Source organism: Fopius arisanus, unplaced genomic scaffold (assembly GCF_000806365.1).
Source record: "Fopius arisanus strain USDA-PBARC FA_bdor unplaced genomic scaffold, ASM80636v1 scaffold00038, whole genome shotgun sequence".
NCBI lineage: Eukaryota > Metazoa > Arthropoda > Insecta > Hymenoptera > Braconidae > Fopius > Fopius arisanus.
Window position 1 is genome coordinate 899,273 of NW_011887777.1, and position 19,538 is coordinate 918,810.

Sequence of the window (19,538 nt, forward strand, 5' to 3'; positions counted from 1 at the left end):
AAGAAATACGGAGCTATTATAAATAGCCAATGTCATTTCCATTTATGGCAAATGTATATCGTTAAGTAAATACAAGAATTAATTGTGTAAAATGAGTTTTGAAATTGGTACAACTGATTCAGTGAGTGAATTCGCACTGTCCGTACTGCTGATAAAGAGCTCCTGGAATGTCCGTACCATAATATGTTGGTTGGCAGTAAAAGGACTGAACCCGATGCCTGTGTTCCCTCAAGTACTTCTGGTGAAGAACCGAGTCCAACTGATTAAACCACGAATTCAATTCCCAGTTCTTACGCATCTTCCAGCCTTTCTGCACTCTCTTCTGTTGATGGTAGAATTCCCACGCTCTCTCCCTCCGCAACTGTGCGTTATTCTAATCATAGGCATAACGTTTTCGTAATCGTGAGGAATTAAAGTGTAAAGAGAGTGTTTAGGAATACCTCTTCCTCCTTCATTTTCTGTGCGTTTTCTTCTTGTTTCAAGAGCTTTTGAATCTTTGGCCGATTTTCCGGTGTCCTTTGCATGATTTTTTTGGTCTTTGAGGGATTTGAGGTACTTCCTCCCATCGGTTCGCATTTTTCCATTTTTTTTCGCACGTTTATTGTCATTGGAGATTTTTTCTTCGGGGGGGGATACTTCGTTGGGATATTTGGAGGTTTGTATTCAAGAAATGATGACCATTCCTCACAGACTTTTTTGTGGAGCTTCAGCATGTGATCTGAATGGCATAAACAAATTTTAACTGTTTAAAGTAGCCTTACACCACTTGTGAAATCTTTTCTACGTTTGAATTATTTCACTAATATTGCATCAGAGAAATTGGAAAAAAATCATTACCAATTTATTTTATTTTAATCGTACTCCTTAGAATATGGAAATATTTTCAAGCATTTTCTAGTTGTGAAAAAATAAGAAATCGTGGTCGAAGACTATGAATCATTTTTATAAATTGTTGAAATTTTTTTTGCTTTTTTCCTATCTATTTATCCATTGGGCTAATTCTGGATTAATTGATTGGAAATTTGGATTGAATATTGTTTGATAGAGACATTTTTCCTTCAAAAAACCAAATATATTTATGTATGTTGTAAGAATCTGTATGTCTTCCATCAATGGCTTACATGTTACAACGCATAATTAGAATGAAAAAACTTATGTTTGTTTCTCACAAGGAGAGAAATTTCCAAGAAAACTTTTAGACGGTATATTTTTCCGTGTCAATCATGAATTCAGGGTTTCCCGGAAATTGACAAAAAAACATTATCAGCAAGAAATCCGTATTTTCAGATTAATTACTGAATTTTGTATTCATAAAATATAAATATTTAAAGATCACAGTAGTCTTACTTCAATAATGATTTCTTATATTAATCTGACGTGAAAGAAATTCTACCTCAAATACTATTTATTGAAGAATAATAGTTATCAGAAATTATCCTCGAGATAAAAGCAAGACCTTAAATAAAAAAGAAAGTGAAAAGTTGTAAGATGCAAAAATCTTGAAAAAACAATATTACCATTATCATCCAGCGCCTTTTTAATCATTTGTTTAATAATGTTCTTCAAGTCCTCGGTCGAGGCACTCTCTCCTTTCTTACCTCCCTTTATTTTATTGGAATTTTCCATAATTGACGTTAAAACTTGATAATTTTGGAAGCAACCTAAATGTCAGTGAATAAACTCCAAAAACTACAACTCAATTGTTTCGAATTCGACGAATTTTATTGCTATCACACAATGTACAGATATCAAATTATAATACATTTAAATAATTTATTAATATAATATACTCGGCCATTACTGCTTAAAACTTGCAGATATTATGTACAGATAACAAAAATTCTCGGTCTCAATCTTCTGAAACTCCACCTCAAGTGATACAGAGCAGAATACAATATTCTTCCCACTCCTATAATTTTCGTATTAAAAAACAAGTCGAGCGGAGAATAATTCAATTCTCACAATAGATTTGCTGTGTTCCACTTAAGTAGCCCGTGGGCCGCTATGAAATTTATTGAATCGTGTCCCTCTTTCAATGACTCGAGAAATATAAATATGATATTAAGTCACGAATGACTGCTATTTCCCAGTTCTCATTACAAATTTTTAAGAGATTCAAGTGTATGCAAACATATATTTCGGTCAATAGTTCCAAAATATTCTAATATTTTTCTCTGATTTTTTTTTACATCCCAACATTTTCGAATAATAGGAGTTTATATTGAGCTTGTAACAAATTTGAACTTGTACTAAGAATTGAATGGTATAAAACCTACGGGTTGTTAAAAAATGGACTTCTTTCGCACAAACTGCTGGAGAGAAATTGAGGGATTGTTCAGACGACTAATGATCTTTTACCCAGGATTCTCTAATATATGATTCTCACGATATTCCTCTAAAGCGTATTATGCGGATGCATAGAAGCTGTTAGAAGCTTCTCGAAATTTCCGAAATTTCCAAAGACAGTTTCTGTCGAAAATTCAATCAGCAATAGACAATGTCTCCAGTGTCTGCTCTTCAAATTGAAGATTTTTTAGACAGATTGTATTTTTGTTAGTCATTTAGACTGGCAAAGTTTGAGTTTCAATGAATATTCAAGGTATCAACTGATTTGGTAGGCGAAAGGAGCAGAGGAATGCAGAACGGGGTAAAATGGCACATGATGTACAAATACAGATAGAAATTTTTATACCGACATTGCATTAAAATAATTGCAGTACGTTCGGCTAATGTTATCCTAAAATTGTGTCATTTTCACTAGACCCATTCAATTTTCTATTGCAAAATGTAAAGACATTGTTTCATTTTATCCCACCCTGTCTCTCGAAACGCAGATAAATGTCATTTGAATGAGTTGGCGAAAAACAATCAACCTTTTCTTCAGAAAATTTCAAGAGAAATTTAACATAAGTGCATTGAAGAGAAATTGTTCCCAATAAAATGAATATAAAAGCATGAATCTGAAAAATCTACTTGAATCCTGAAAAATGGAAGAAAGCGAGGAAAATGCTCAATTGACATTAGTTTTGATCCAATCGGCGTAGGAAGTGACTCTGGTATAGACACCAGGATATCCAGGTTCTCCGCATTTATTACCAAAGGATACGATTCCAATTTGCATCCATTTGCCCTCCGCCCTGAGCATCAGAGGACCTCCTGAATCTCCCTGACAGGCGTCCTTGCCACCCTGGCTGTATCCAGCACACAGGAAATTGCCAGTTATTGGCTGAAAGTATGCGGCGTTACAGTCCTCGTTCCTCCACACAGGCAGAACTGTTTGTCTTTGCACTGTGCTCTCCTTTCCCCCTGCGGAAAATTACCAAAAATATATTTCGTGTTCATCCAGGTCGACTGGACAAGAGAGGGGAATCACACAGTCGGTGAAAGAAATGGCCTAATACGAGTTTATTTATGTTTCACTTCAACACGAGGCCAATTTACGAGTAATAAAAACGGAATAAAGAAGAATTTCGATTAAGGTAAGTGGAAAGATGTGTTGTATTACGGTTTCTCAAGTTCCGGGAGAGATAAAGGGTCAGGAGAATCAACATAAACTCGAGCTGTGCACTTTATCGAGATAGAGGCCGAATATTTCACTAATTTTCCCTCACTTTCGCCAATTTCTTGAAGTTTCAAGTACAATACCATCTGAATTTCCAATTCTGTAGGTTTCAATTCAATTTTCATTGATCTTTAAAACTCAGGACAATTGGCTTTTTTGTGTCACGATTATTGACTTTTTAATAAAAAAATGTGAATGAACTAAGCCTAATTAGGTTTTAAAAAACCCTATTCTTGGGTATACTGAATCCTAGATCAAATCCTAAATAAAAATAATTATTTCTACACGAACAATTGTGTCATTAAATTAGTGTATAAAAATGCTATTTGTAGATTATTAATGCTCTTAGAACTAGAGTAATGCTCTAAAGTTTACAGCAGATGCTTAGAAAATGATTCTATTAAGAAGATTAATGACCAAACTTCAAGTGTTTATTTCAATAATCGTGGTTCATCGAAAGTATTAAATTTGACACAACCTGGTGACTTGAATGCTCTTATAAACAAATTAAATTACGTTCCACTTGAATAATACATCCCTGCAGAAATTTCAAAGCAGTAAAAACTCAATGAAGAATAATCTCTCTCGTGTTGAAAGATGATATTATATCGGTTTCATTAATTGCCAAGATATTGAGGGAGTGTGAAAGCTGGAGAAATTCCATAAAAAACGGCCATTCAATTCATCGTGCTTCAATACCTCTCGAAATTGAGACTGGACTCTCATAAAAAATATTGAGAAAAAAACTTGTTTCTGTTCGCCATAGGGTCGAAACTATTAACCGAAAAATTAGTGTAGTGATGATCCTAATAACTCTTAATAGATTAACCCTTCGCATCTGAATGAATTCTTTTTTTTTCAATGTTTATTTGTTCAAGCTCTTTTTCTATTGTGCATATTATAGGTATTATATACTAAAATACGCTGAAGGAAGTGGTACTTTCGGCGTAATTACTCTGTTCTTACTGATTGCTTCTATACTCAGACTCATTTAAGACTTGAATTGGTTTTATTTATGGTTAAAGACAGGTATTTAATCGGAACTAATCCATTTTTTAATCTAGATTTCGTTGAGCATACATTGAAGCTATCAGTTAATATTATCGCTTTAATAGCAAAGGCGTGTAAGTGCCAAACTATGTCTTCTTCAAAATGAAACAATCATATTTCCAATCCTTATTTTTTCAGCAGGTATTATACAATTTCTTAACAAAAACTAAGCAAGAAAAAAAAACAATAACAAACAGGCGTAATGACTAATTCATGAATTACCGCAACACATTTACATCAATTTTATTTTAGTTATCTAAAGGACTTGCCTCTCTTCCCCATTAAGTATTAGAGGATTAAGTAACAATCACCAATTGTCACAACAAGATAGTTGTCCGTTCAAAGAAATTTACCAACGGTTATAAATTTACAAAATGCAAGGATTTACTGTTATTTCCCCATTTTTTTGCAGATCTTTGACAAACTGTTGATCAAATTCATACGAAAAGCTTTTCGATTTTGAGTCTTATTATTATTCAATTAATCATCAACTTTCAGTGTTACTTGAATTTGTATCGACATTTTTTCTAATTTTTTTGATAAATTCACAAAACTCGACAAAAACATTCACACGATCATGAAAGTGGATGAATAGTTTGTTGGGGTTCTTGGTTTTCTTTGTTCACAAACCACATTCTTTTCCAAATTTTTATTTTCAGATTGATGGATTTTGCTCATAAAAGGGGTAAGTTCTCACAGAATTTTCACTGTAGGTGTTTTCTAAATATATCTCCAAAAATATGTCTTACGGCTATACAGAGTGAAAGATTCAGTAAAAATTATCTGAGCTGTTTAATCGTCTTGAACCACTGAATCAAACCACTGAATAACATTTGTCAACTGCTTAATAACTGGTACCCAGCCGTTATCCTTTAACTAAGCGGTAATTATCTGTCAATATAAAATTTTCCAAAGCGGTGCAATTACCGCACCGGTAACTTTCTCCGATGGACTAAAACACTGCACGGTTAGCCAACGGATTTGTAATTTTGACTTTTTCTTTCCGTGTAGGAAGATCCGAAAACATCGTTTGCTTCATGGGGTGGAAATTGCATTATCCACTAAAGCCAACATTACCTCTGTGCTCTGAGAAATTAGTGGATATAAATGAAAATGAGAAAGAATGAAAATTACCGTAATAAGTGGTTCCCCATCCGACGACAGTAGGTCTTGCACCAGCAAAAGCCTCCGAGAGGTAGCGACCTTGGGGCAAGCAGATTGGTATGACATAAGGAGATTTTCTCACAGGTCTAGTCAGTTCTAGTACGGCGATGTCGTTGTAGTAACCAACACGGGAGAATTTATCGTGTGCGCGGACTGCCTTCACTTGGTAAGTCTCTGGAGATGATGGCTCGTCGTCACGTTCAAGATCTATGTCGCCTAGACGTACTGTAAATTGCCGCGCTGCGAACCTAAAGAAATATTTTGTAGAAGAACTTTTAGTAATCAACAATTCAGTTGCTAAATGGTAAAAAGAAATATGTGGCTTCACCTAATAGGTAAATTGCCAAGGAATATCTCTAAATCTAAGACAGATATGAACATTTTTGTGAATACCTTCTTTGAAGATATCATTCCCTTCTAAAAAAGAACTCTCGAGGGACATTCGTCAGATCATTTCAGAAACCTCGACAGTAGAGAACCTACTGACTTCACTATTTCTTAGCTAGTGAATTGAAAATAGAAATTTCTTAAATGTTAATTACCCTCTGAGTTTTCTTTGATGATTCTGATCTTAGCAAGCGTGACTCAAAAAAATGATTGAATAATTAATTAATAGCATTGAAAACATGTTATTTCAGAATGTAAACATCTTTGAATGCAGAAAATGAATAAAATACATTTGATTGTCGAACCAAAAATTCTAAAGTGTCAAATTTTAGAAAAAATTTGATGTAATTCTAATTTTTTCAACTAACATGATGAGACTCTTTTCGTATCCACGCGTTTTCAATGAAATTATAATTTTTTAATATGTAATTGAATGGAATTGTCACTCCATTAAAAATTCAAGAATATTTTTAACTGAGTTTTCCTAATTTTCATAAAATTTCATGACATAATCCCATTTCAATTTGCAATTTCAATCGAATTTTTAATAACATTTCAAAATTTAACAAAAAGATTGGATTAGAGTTTTGTGTTTAAATGCTTACGGTCTTTGGCGCAAATCCCTGGTGCAATGGGCAGCAGTTAATATGTGACGAGGGCCAATCAGAGAGCCTCCGCACCAGAACTCAGTTTTTCGAGTTCCACTGAGAAAAATTGCTGCCATCCAGGGCCAACGTCCTGGAAGAGCCTCTTCTCCTCCAACAACTCGATATTTTCCAGCGTTCCTCACTCCACATTCTTCCGGATTATTAAAAAAGGTAATCATTACATATTTACAATCACAAAGTAGGGATATCAGTGAAACCAAGGAGAAAATTTATAGAATTAATGCTGATGACATGTAGATGTCCGTATGAAAAGGGATGACTCTACCAAAAGTATCGATACGGGTGTATTCTGAATTGAATCTGGAATATTTGAAAATATGACACGATGTATAAGACCCGAAAATTACATTTCCAATTTCCAGAAATATTATGAAGAAGTGAGTTTTTCATCTCAAGTATATTTATTAACTACAACAAAATATATTTCGCACAAGATTTTCTTTTTTCAGTGTGCATTATAACCAGTATCTTCTAATTTGTCGAGTGTTTTTCCTGAATTTCTGAGAAACCTTCGATGCAATTGACGAATAGTTGAAATTTTCTGTTGTTCTATGTTTTGTTCTGGTTTCATACAACTTTTGGATTTCAACTCATCGATTTCTGTTTTCAAATCTTTCAACTTTAAGATTCAATACATCATCATCTAACGCATTACAAACCTGAGGACTTCCAGCAGTCTCTTTATTTCATTGCTTTTTTGAAAAACAAAACCACCAATTTGAAGGTTCGTACTTGTCGTAGTTGTTTTTTGACAAAAGCGGTAATTTTTCCTTCTGGGGATTTGTGATAATACATGTATATTTTTGTACAGAACATTTTGACTGATGACATTAAACCGAGGGCAATATAACATATTATATTTCAATATAATATAATTGTGAATGATAATTTGATGGACAGTATCAAGTGCGGGAATATATAGAGGTAGTACTGATAAGAAAGGATTAATAATGAAGCAAAATCATTGAGTAGACTTGCCTTCGTCGTCTTGAATGAAATTGTTCTCAATGCTGTCGACCCCCTCGAGGTTATTGGAGCTGTTTCCTGTCGGGAGAGGTTTAAGCACAGTACTTGGAGAGGAAGTTGCTATCGGATAGAGAGGAATGGGTCGTGGTGTCACTGGCTTCAGTGGACGGTGAGATGGCCGTGGGGGACGTCCACTTTCACTGACTGATGAACTCGTCGTTGAGCTACAAAAATCCAGTTTTATCTTCATTTAAATTTCCAGCTAATCATAGAAAGTCTACCATTACTAAGCACATTGATGCATCATACGATGGGTATTCATTACGCTTCTCTAATGGTAATGCTTTCCTATGCCTTTTCCAAAAATAAAAAATAGCAACCAAGAGACTTCCGATTCAATTCTTATCCAATTATCATTTCTTTTCTTCTGTGCCCTTTTAGAGACACTTTTTTACATTGCGGTGCAGCCAATTGCGTGGACAAATATGGAAAACTATACCGTTCGTAGATTTTATCATTCTTCAATGATTCACAGATTTTTATAGCCGTACATCTGTTTGTCGACGTTTTCGGTAAAATTGTGTGACTTTGTAGAAGTTTAGAATCTCCCACAAGCCAAAAATCACTTTTCGTCTTTGTTACGAAATATACTATTTTTCAAAGAAATCGTTATCAGAATAGCTATAGATGCATTCGGAAGCTTGCTACCAATTGTATTGGTAGAAAGGAAAAATGAGAAAAAAGAAAGTAACGCATAAAGTAATGGTTAAATGTCTCGTGCCAAATAGGCTCATTCAACTGCTTGTTTCTCTTTTCAGTAAGAAAATAATCGATGTTCTTCGCCCTTTTGAATCTTAACAAGGCGGCCCGCATTTTATGTCAAGTGCTCCTACTAACTGAGCTACCAGGGCATAGCGGATTCCCCTCTCTCAAAGTCTATATAGTTTAATGTAAACCGAACTCAAGTCTTGACGGAGCGATGATGAAGTGCATCGTCAAATGCCTGATCGAACATGTAATGCTAACTTTATAAATTTTCCACTAATCAAAGTCTGCCTATCTTAGTCCATGCTTCTCGCAATAATGAACGAAGGTGGGAGCAGCTTAGGCAACACGGAGACAAATATTCAAAAAAAAAATTAGGGAACAATTCGCCTACTCCGAAACAAGGAATCATTTTTTGACAGTTTTATTGGAATGGCAAGAAGATAAGCCTGAGTAATTTTTCTAGTTCCTAGTTCGCACTGCAAAAGTAAAAGTTACATCTCACAAAAATCCTCAACTCATTGTGCCTCGATGTGAACAAATTCATGAATTCTAATTGCAACATTCGAATTCGAAATGAATCTAGTACTCTAAATTAGAGTCTAAAACAGATGTGGGCAACCTCAGCTCTCGGAGCCACTCCAGCTCCCGACCTACACTAGGCAACATTGTCCGAAGCCATAAAGTTTATGGCTGCCCCCTCTTCGGGCCCCTGATGCCCTGCGCGTAGGCAAAAGTAATGGGGATATTCGGCAGAAACTTGGTGGTGAGAAAAGTAAAATAGAAAAATTTTCTATTTCTTCAATGGAAATATTTTTTCAATTATTGTTTTTTTTGTGGTTATGCTTTTGATTGATTATTCGTTGCTCTTAATCGTATTTATAAAAAAAAGATTTCGTACCTTTCATAGATTTCTTGAAGTAATTTTCAAATTATTATTAAAATATTGTTTGAAAAACAATTATTGAACATTATCATGTTGTTAATAGATCTGACTTGATATGCATTTTCAAACTTTTCATTTCTATATCTCCCGCTCGATGCGAAATTAAAATTTCTCACAATCAAAAAAATTATCGGCATCTTTAATTGACGATGAAATATTTCTTTCTCAAGTTCACGAGCATCTCACTTTCATTTCCACCGATGAATATTGAATCTAAACCATAATTTTTTAATTGCATTTTTTTTCAATCAAACAGAAAATGTCCAAACCGGTGCATAAAACTTCTAACCATTTTGCCCTCACATTTCAATCAGACGTATGCGCCATCGCTCGATGCTACTCCCACCACACAAATATACGGCAACCCTTGTAATCACATTAGGTCCCTTATAATTGGCACCTTGATAACTTTATGGCTACAGTTCCGAGCCTATACTTAAATCAGCATAAGTTTTAACATTGATTTTAGGAGTGGGGGACATGGTTACAAGTGGTAACTACGTGGAGTGGGGGTACCCAGAGAAGTAAAAACTTATGCTGACTTTAGTATACCTGAGGTTACCCACCTCTGCTGTAAAACAAAGGAATCAGATGTAACGAATTTTGAGTTCAATGATTGGTCGAAACAATATCGTTGGAGTGGGGGAGCAGGAGGGAGAGGGTAAACGGAGAGGGGGGGAGGGATAAGGGTGGGAGTTATGGTATAAGAGGGCAGTCCTCAGCAGTTCAGATCACTCTGCAGTTTTCTTCGGGATGCTGATGCGCATTCTTGGTGTTGGCAAACCTGAATCGAATCCAATTATACATTTCCCAGTGGAAATAACCCAGAATATTTTCAGAATGCTAGGCCCCCACTCGCTTCTGAATGCAGCCCGAGTGTCCCAAAACTGGGGCGACGTATGTCGTGGCGATCCTCAATTGAGAGCTACCGCCAGGCGTCATGTCAAAAAGAACAAAAGGCGTGCATATGATCTAGTCAGTAAGGTGCCCAAGAGAACTTCGCCAATCTCGTCCGTATTAGCAGTGCCTAGTATCGCGGTTGCTCCAGTTATTTTTACCTTTGAGTCTTCTGGTATTTCTACCGGACGATCAAAGATCTATCGCGCTAAACGCCAGATCCATCCCTCTTCAAGGACACGGATGGCGAAGACTATACTCACCTTTAGGTAAATAAGTAGTAGGATAGATGTTAATAAGTTAAAAATTGCGGGTCCGTAATCGAATCAAAAAGTTTTCTACAAGCTATATTTACACAAATGTGAAAGAAACTTTAATAAATGAATATTCTAAAAATCCGCAAAGGCAATTTCCAATATGTAGATTTCAGAATAGCCCAACTATTTTCTATTATTCTTTCTATATGAATAAAAGAACGATTCAAGAGTTATCCGCTTTTCCCTCTCAGTTATATTTCTACCAATACAATTGGCAATATCTCCTAAACGAATCATCTGGCCCAGTCAATTTACACCAGTAAACATTGTAGTCATAAAATGCAACTTTCCGCCGAAGCTTAAGTTGATGGGTGGATTTTTCGGTCCAATAGATTTTTTGAAATATGAACGAAAATAGTGTATTATGCGCGAAAATAGTGCATATCATCAGGTGGTAAAAGTATTATCTGACAAGTGTGGATTTGGAATCATATCCAGAAGATAATATTTCTATCGTCGTGTGGTATACAACATTTTTTGGCGCTAGGCCTGAAAACTGCGAATTAACCGAACGAAGTGAGAGTGGCCAGAATCGCGGTTTATTGGGCGTGGTGACGATAAAGAAATTTAAAGAAGTTATTATTAAGTTGTATGTAAGGAACTAATTAACCGATCGAACTGAAATTTACCATATTTAGGGTAAATTTTCTCGAAAAAAAATTGATCCCCGGAAATACAAGTTATCGGACACATACATACAGACATGGTCTCAAAACATTGTTTTTTCTTTTTCATTATCCTCTAGACCATTTAGAATTGAAATCGAGATATCGCTTCACTACAAGGCTTCCATTCACAGGTAAAAAAGCCAAAACTCACCAACTCCAATTAGAAAACTCCAAATGCTTCGAAGCGGCAGTAAAAAAAATAGTATGGAATGAATAACAATTACCTGACACTGCTGGATCCATCGGCCCTATCAAAAGGACAACAAACCCCAGGAACGAACAAGCTCTTGAAGCACAGTGATTGCCTCAGTTTGGTGAGATCCAAGAGGAGTTGTGGACAATTACTCAAATCCTGGCACTTGCCAGGACCTCCCTCAGAGGTGGTGCAAGTAGAAGAGGCACTCTCTTTGTCCCTATTAACGACTGTTTCGCCTGCAGGTGCATTGTGTGTTTCAGGGGTTGTCGTAGATGTTGTCGCAGGTCTCAGAGGCAGTGTCACCCCTCGTACCAGAGGTGCAATGCTGTCAGTCACATTTCTTCCCAGAATATTCTTCGAAATGGTGTAAATGGCAGAAGGTAACTCTTTTGGCGGCCTCTCCGAATCCATTCCCCTCGTCATGTTGACTATGTAATTACCGACTGTATTAAGAGCTCCAAGGGTCTCGCTAATTGTCATCAGTGGGTCAGACTTGGGTTCTGATTGTCGAATTAATCTCGTGTATTGGATCTTCGAGGGTTCTGTCTCTCGACGGTAAGCATGACTTCTCCGGGGTCCATCGTCCCAGGAATCACTCCATCTCCTCAAGGGATTGTGCGACTGTTGAGGCCGGACTCCATAGGCAGCTGAGAATTAAATGTAATTTTACCTTCATTTTGTAAATACGGGACTCTGAACGCGCGCATTACAATGTGTCGTCTGCCACAGATTATTAATCTGTAACATTGTACTGTTACAAACTTACTCCTGAAATTTTATAGAAACACCTTAGAATATTTAAACACGACGTTATGTATATGCTCCATGAGAAATTTCGTACAGGGCAATATATACGCGTCAATGAAAGAAAATTTAGTGTACAGTACATGTGCGCCAATGAAAGATGGACTGTGAGCGGGAATGAGTATAAGTCGCGACCAATGAATCAACAGTGAGGAATGAGTGTGGCAGATTTTAGGCTTCAACTTTCGAGAGTTTCGATTCGATTTGATATAAATGTCCATCTCCCTTTTATATAGAAAGAGGATAAAATTATTGTTTCTTTATTAATGAATTAATATTAGGATAACTTAAAAGAGATCTAAACACTATTATTATAGGATTGTGTCCCAGGTTATTGAGACGATGTTTTAAAATAATGCGTTTATGAAACAATTAGGATCGAGAATGTACGCATTTATACGACGGTTTTTTTCACAATGTAATCAAATTTAACATATGACTTAAGTTGATCATAAAAAAATTGTACAGGCATTTTTTCGAATTCTACTTTTTCAACAATTTTGTGCAAAAAGGTCGTATAAAGACGTTTCCAGGCGATGAAGATAATGATAATCTACACCTTTCAGTGGATTGCGAATCATCTGAGAAGACCTTTGAGTGATTTTTTTTTGCAAAGAAATTGTCGCCAAAGTGTGTCTCAGAAGATTTAAAATTGGCTGAAACGTGGAAACGTATTCCCTGGGCAGGAGTTTATTTACTACCTTTTCGCACAAGACTGAAGTTGAATCGAAAAAAGTATTTGTACGACCTTTTTGGCTAACTTGCGTAATATTTAAATTTCAGATTTCATCTCACATCGGAAAGTAAAATCCCAATTTGAGCAAACACCCGGTGAGTTCAACCCGCAGGCCCTGCAGAGGCTACTGCAAGGTGGAGGATCCACTTGGCGTTTTTTCAAGGCTACTCAGTAACTCGAGGGACACGCCAGAAATGTCACACGTTACATTTTTTTACGTCAATCCCATCGATACTTTGCCAGAAAAATGAAAAAAAGGGAATTTTCGCTAAACGAGTGTCGAATATGTTTTATGATTTTCTCCATCACATTTCTCTTCATAATTACAAAACAAATATACCGTTCTTATAGAAAATTTCTAATTTAACAAAATAATATATCTCCATTTAAAATTTATTATGTAAATGTTTGAGTATTGATGACTGAAGTGGCTGTATCATGAGGGATTTTTGCGCGTTTTCAAGATTTCAGTGATCAGGAAAAAAATTGTGAAATTAGATGTGATTAAAACCCTTCCACTAATTCTATCAGATGGAATCTTTTCAACTGGTTAGTTGAGATAATTTTGAATAATAAAAAACTCACGAGGGTGAAGATACTGCGGATACTCCTCATTATAGGTCCAAGCCCCCAGTGTCGATAGTGAAGCGATAAAAATTCCTGCAACAAAGGTAAAAGAAAATGATAATCATTGAAAGTATTATTACTCATTACCATGATAAATAAAGTGGGTCCCCATCGAAGGCCACACCTGCATGAAAATTCAAATCGGAAATTCCTGATTGCGCAATGAGTTAACACCCAGTGTGATATAACACAGCATGCGTCGAAGATCCGGGCTTTCCATTTTTCTTGGAAGACCCGAATTCACGGTTTCGTCATTTATTTCTGGGACAAACTCGAAGACGATTTCGTGGTATTATTTGTCTTCTCCGATTGGCAATAAATTCCAAACATTAATTTTTTAATGTGGGACACAACTCCACTCCAATCTCATTTTTTTCTGACTTCTGAGTCAGAAATAATGATAATTAATCTAAATATAAAGGCCAAACTTTTTGTCCCTTGAAAACCATATAAAGTCTCAACATAATTCTAATGGCATTTCGCTTTGAAGACTTTGGGAAAAATAATAATAATCAAAAGTAAAAAATACAAATTTTTTAAATATAACGTTTTAAACGTTATACAGCTTACTTGTTTAATCCTGCCCATTGTATTTTAATTCAATTCTGATGTTAAGTCTGATGTTCTTCAATTTCCGAAGTTTCTCTTCTTCATGAAATTTGTAATCTGGTAAATGGACAGCTGAAGGTATTTTAGTGACCGAAGAAATTTATCCTGGCATTTGTTTGTTTTAGTATTTAAAAATTTATTATTTTATCGAAAGTCAGCATTAGTCTTTATTATTGCTCGGCGAATCCCTCGAAACCTGCTCTTTCCCTGTTTAAAAATCTGTTCATATCTAATTTCTCTCGAATATATTCAACTCACGCAACTAACCATTACGGATATCCAAGTACTTTGCCATTTTTTTTTCGTTGAAATTCTTTTACATTGGTATTCAAACATCAAAACTTTCATTTCTACCTATTTGACCACACATTTCCGCATATTATGTTAAACTTCTACAGATTTAAATTTCTTGAAGACTGCATTTCTTTTCATAAATAATTTACAAACAACCATTTTTTTCTCAAAAAAATTGAAATTTTTTCACTGAATTTATCTATGAATAAAAGGAGACCATTGTTAATAAAATAGTGTCTAAATAATCTAATCCGCATGACCAAATATCCATAATTTTTCTAACCGACTCTAAAGGGGATTTCTACAAGAAAATAAATTATACAATTTAATTAATTAATTAATTTCGATTAAAGTTAATTCACTTAGAGATTACGAATCTTCTTCTTGTACTTTCAGTTCTCCGAATCCTTAACCATTTGTATTAAATACCTAAACAAAAAATGAGTTTTAAAGATCCATGATTTCTTCAAATTTTTCTAAAATAGTTTTATTGTCAAACTCGAAAAATTACTCGACGTCCTTATTACCCCGCAATAATCATCGATTTTCCTCGTTTTGCATTCGTCAAACTAATTCTACCCAGAAAAGCAGTGTATTGAGAAGAAAAAATATTTGCCGAACATATTAATGAACGTGAGAGAAGTATTCCGTCATTAAATACCGCATTCTCCCCGCCGAATCATTTCCCCAAAATCCAGGTTAAATTTCAATTACTACAATTATGTCACTCTCGAAAATCATTATGTTAATTAGTCAATTCACCCTCTAAATGATTATCCACATTAAAAATATAATAGAAAGTTTGCCAAGAAAATGAAATTTAGAACAAATGAATAATCATTTAAGTTGTCCACCGACGAAGACGTGCAAAATATAATCATCCTCTATTGCTATCATTAAAGCATACTAAAAATTACTCGGAAAAGATTCATTCGGAGGAATCTTAGGATGCAATTTTTAAAGTATAAACTCTTTGAATAAAAGGAATATTTGGCAAAAATAAAGTAGTTTCAGTGTCTGAAAGATGAGTGCGTGTAACAGAGTTAGGAAACAGGATTTTTCAATTCACGGTGCGAGACCTACGCGACTCCATCGACGGTGAAAGTTACCGCAGCTGTGAAAGTGTGCCTTTCTTCCCATATACCACCAACTCTGATTCACTAGTTGAATGGTCCGTATCCATCACGACGAAGCTGTCTACTCCCGGAATAAAGGCTAATGCCATCAAAAAGAGCTCCATCGAAGCCTTGGCCTTAAGACCAATTTCAAGGTGCCAGTAATTACTAACCACTTGAAAAAAGACCATTTACATCTCACGGCTTCACTCACCGGGACAAACAATTATTTTAATGCAATTTTAAGTGTCGACTTTGAGCGGCTTCTAAGCGAGCTGAATACGCAAATATCAGCATCCGCAATTGTCATCTGGTTCTCAAGATAAACATAACAGTTTGAAAATAAAATTATGCGGATGTAAGTAAGAGTTTTCTGATGACTAAAAAGAACAGACAAATGCTTAGTCTATTTTAGAGTCATTGAAGTCTTTATTATTCCTTTTTTTTCTTCTCAATATTCTTTTTCTGGATGAAAGTTTTTCTCCAATAAAAAAAGCCATTTGGTCGTACTTTTAAAATAGCTCTACTTCATTAAAAAATCTACCTCCACCATGCGTTTGGTATATTTTTTTTGCGCTTTTGAATCGATTATTTACTGTATTTTTTAAATTGAATAAAATTTTTTTTTCTACTTCTATCAATACGTGAATGAGGCAAATCGTCCTGATAACAACAATTGATTATTTTTTTCTAATTTTTTTCCATTTTCTACTGAAGCAAGAAATCTATCTCCATTCTGCGTTTTTCAAATTGTCTTATTTTCGGAGTAATTTATGGTATTTTAGCTCAATATCGAAGTGATTATGCAATTGATTATTTATTCCATTTCTCTGCCTGAAAAAAAATGATCTCTGGCCACAAGAATTCCCGAACGGCCTAGGCGATACCCGACTTATGATCCCCTGCCTGCATTCTTAAAATTTTAAAATTAAAAAATGAATTTTTATATATATTTTCTTAATTTCTTAAAATATTCACCCCTTTGAATTCATTTATTTTGTATTTTTATTGAGTTTAATTTATTATAGATGCATTTGGTGACTTTAAGTTTCAATAGATTTCTTTAAAAAAAATTGTCTGCATTCCAGCGCTTAAACATTTTCGCTCAGTAAAAAGTGAAAGTATTTTGAAAAATTGTGATAGCAATTAAAATAGGCAACATGAATGAAATTCCCCAAGTTATGACCTGAATAGCTCTCTAGTGTCAGGCATAAATACCGCGCGTAGGTGTAGGCGTTCCACTCAATTAAAGGAAGAGATACTGATTTTGAATCAAGTTGATTCGCCTTTACGGCGCGTGTGAACGCCAACAAAGGAAGCTATTCAACACAACAATGTGAAATGAGAGAGAAAAAATATAATATCCAAAGAAATGAGAAGCATTCGATGGCCGGAACGAAAACTCCGGATTTCTTCTTTCACGTCTTGATGGTCGTATACTCTGTTACTGAACCGAATAACCCAGATAGCATCATTATAACTTCTACGAATTTCGCCCAACATTTTTTTTCCAATCTCAATCATAATAACCACTTGATGATAATGATAATCACTGGGGAGTTGTGGACGGCATTAATTCCCGCAGATCGAGATCACCTTGGCTATCTCCGCATCGAGATCTATTATCGTTCATCATCTCCCAAAACCAGAGAACAAAGATTTCGACGAAGAAAGTGCATTTTAAAATTTTCCTGCACCTATGAGGATACTTTCCAAGTAATATGCAATTGTTTTGTGTTTTATCGTGTCTTCTGCATTCTAGAACTGACTTGTCAACGAAAATCGTCGAATTAAGAGGGGAAATTCTCTCCCCTGAGAAAATCAAATATTACTGTCAATTAAATTTACAGCAGAGACAGCAGCTTTGAGACATTAAATTTTAAACCCAAAAAATGATCTCCTTGATTTCAACAAAAATTTTCATGGGTATATTAAACTATTTCTTATAGTCAGGTATTTTTAGAAATGTTAAAAATTACTTGGCAGAAATAATTTCTGTAGTGTTTAATGTGGTACATATTTTTGAGAAACTAATTTATTATTTATTAATTTATCAAGAATTTATTGCCGATCCCTTCATTTTTCATATTTTTTGTAAATTTATGGGAAACCCTGGATCAGATTGACGTGGACAAATATATGGTTCTTAGCATTTATAATTATTCTCTGACTCGCAAATTTTGATAGTCGTGCATTAATTTTCCTAATTACTGGGTAAAAGTAAAGGCTTATGAGATTTTGCAAAATTTTGCTGAGAACGTAGAGAAATTCTTCGGTGGCGGTGAAACTTTCAAAACATAAAAACGGTATATTTTTTAACGTCAATTTTAGCAAGCATTTGTCCAAAATTTTTTAATAAAAAATGAGAAGATATGGGCAATAACTGATTAATTGAAAAGATGAAACTTGTTCGCTGTTGATTTATTGGCTGTTTCCTCGAACTAATCGAGACTTGCGTAAATTTATAAAGAAGAAAATGACTGCGCTGTGACAAGGCTCGATTCGCGATTCCCACGTGCTTCGAGTGTAAGCCTTGATGACAGAGTACTTACCCAGCACCCATGAAGACATCCTCAGTGTAAATATCATTATTTATCCACTAGCATTACAATTTCAGGAAGAATATCACCACTTAAATGTTTCACACGAGGAAAAAGAAATAACTGAAGAACTCAACGAAAAATTCACTATTCTCGTGGATCTAACAAGGGTAATTATTCCCTCTGGGAGGAATGTCTCCGGATCACCTGGAATTTTATAAAATAGTCGTGAAGAAAGGTGTGAGGCGTAGTGACGAAGTCGTGGAGGGTTTTAGCTTTTTAAAATTTTGGGACCTCTTGTTTTGGTGTTGAGCCGGCAAAAATCGAATAGGGAGTGGGTGAAATCGTTGGTAGTTGCAGGGACAGTCCTGACTACAACAACACGACTGTCCGTGAAAAGACCTCGACATACTTACCACCCAACGAAGAACTTTACTCTCTCTCCTTTCCTCTTGGTTCCTTTTCTTCAGAAGGCGCCATCCCTCACGCCCCGTCTCCACAGCCAAAGGAAAGTGGTTTCTTTCCCCACCTGTTACTTTTCAAAAACATGATAAACACTTCACTGGCTGATGATTCGTTACGGCAATGCCACCATTTTTTCCATAGATTCATTACCTCTTGCATTATTATTTCTCGCTTCCTTCCGCCCGGCAAACCCATTGACAATTTTTCAGTCACTCATGTTACTGATAACATTATAATGCTTCTAATTCTTCTTCAATAAGGGGTCACAGTTGATTCGTCATAGTTGATAAGAACCATCATGTACAAATATTTCTGGTTAAGTTACTGGATAGATTATCATTCGATTATTAAAAATTTCATTATTTGGTTTTTGTTTTTCTTTCAATCGACAGCATCTCAAAAGTGACGTATAAAAAATGAGAAGAAAATCTGACATTTGAGAGAACGTTTTTGATTCATACTGGAAATTAAGGTCAATAGGGAAGAAATTGTGAAGGGACAATTGACAGATCCGTTAAAAATCTGACAGCCGTTTACTACCATAAATTATTCATTTTAAATTTCTCCATTTTAGATTTTCTTCAATAGTATTGAAAAAAATCGGGCAAAGTGTGGAATTTATCTTCACTTTTCAAAAATATGTACTCATAATTTTTGCGAATTGCCGCATTATATAAATTTTTTAGAATAATAATCAGTTCATCAATTAATTTCAGTCTTTAATGAATTCAGACTGAATTTCATTTATTAATTCAATAGCGA

General features: G+C 35.1%; 1 protein-coding gene across 1 annotated transcript; it reads right to left on the minus strand.

The window, feature by feature from the left end:
• Positions 1-281: 281 nt before the first annotated feature.
• Positions 282-18,684, minus strand: LOC105266453 (proclotting enzyme). Its single transcript, XM_011304624.1, has 10 exons — positions 18,606-18,684; positions 18,324-18,518; positions 13,712-13,786; positions 11,615-12,233; positions 7,810-8,021; positions 6,769-6,961; positions 5,747-6,024; positions 1,518-3,306; positions 441-718; positions 282-373 (listed from the first exon to the last, which is right to left on the minus strand). The coding sequence occupies exons 2-8, from the start codon at positions 18,358-18,360 to the stop codon at positions 3,011-3,013; spliced, it is 1,710 nt and encodes a 569-aa protein (XP_011302926.1). The 5' UTR covers positions 18,361-18,518; positions 18,606-18,684; the 3' UTR covers positions 282-373; positions 441-718; positions 1,518-3,010.
• Between the last annotated feature and the right edge of the window lie 854 nt (positions 18,685-19,538).

Excerpts from the sequence above, each read along its gene's own strand:
- LOC105266453 (XM_011304624.1), bottom strand. The coding sequence starts at position 18,360 with ATGATATTTACACTGAGGATGTCTTCATGGGTGCTGG. Across the intron at positions 13,787-18,323 it reads GATGTCTTCATGGGTGCTGG|GAATTTTTATCGCTTCACTA; the intron begins GTAAGTACTCTG and ends CCTTTGTTGCAG. Across the intron at positions 6,962-7,809 it reads TTTCATTCAAGACGACGAAG|AATGTGGAGTGAGGAACGCT; the intron begins GCAAGTCTACTC and ends ATAATCCGGAAG.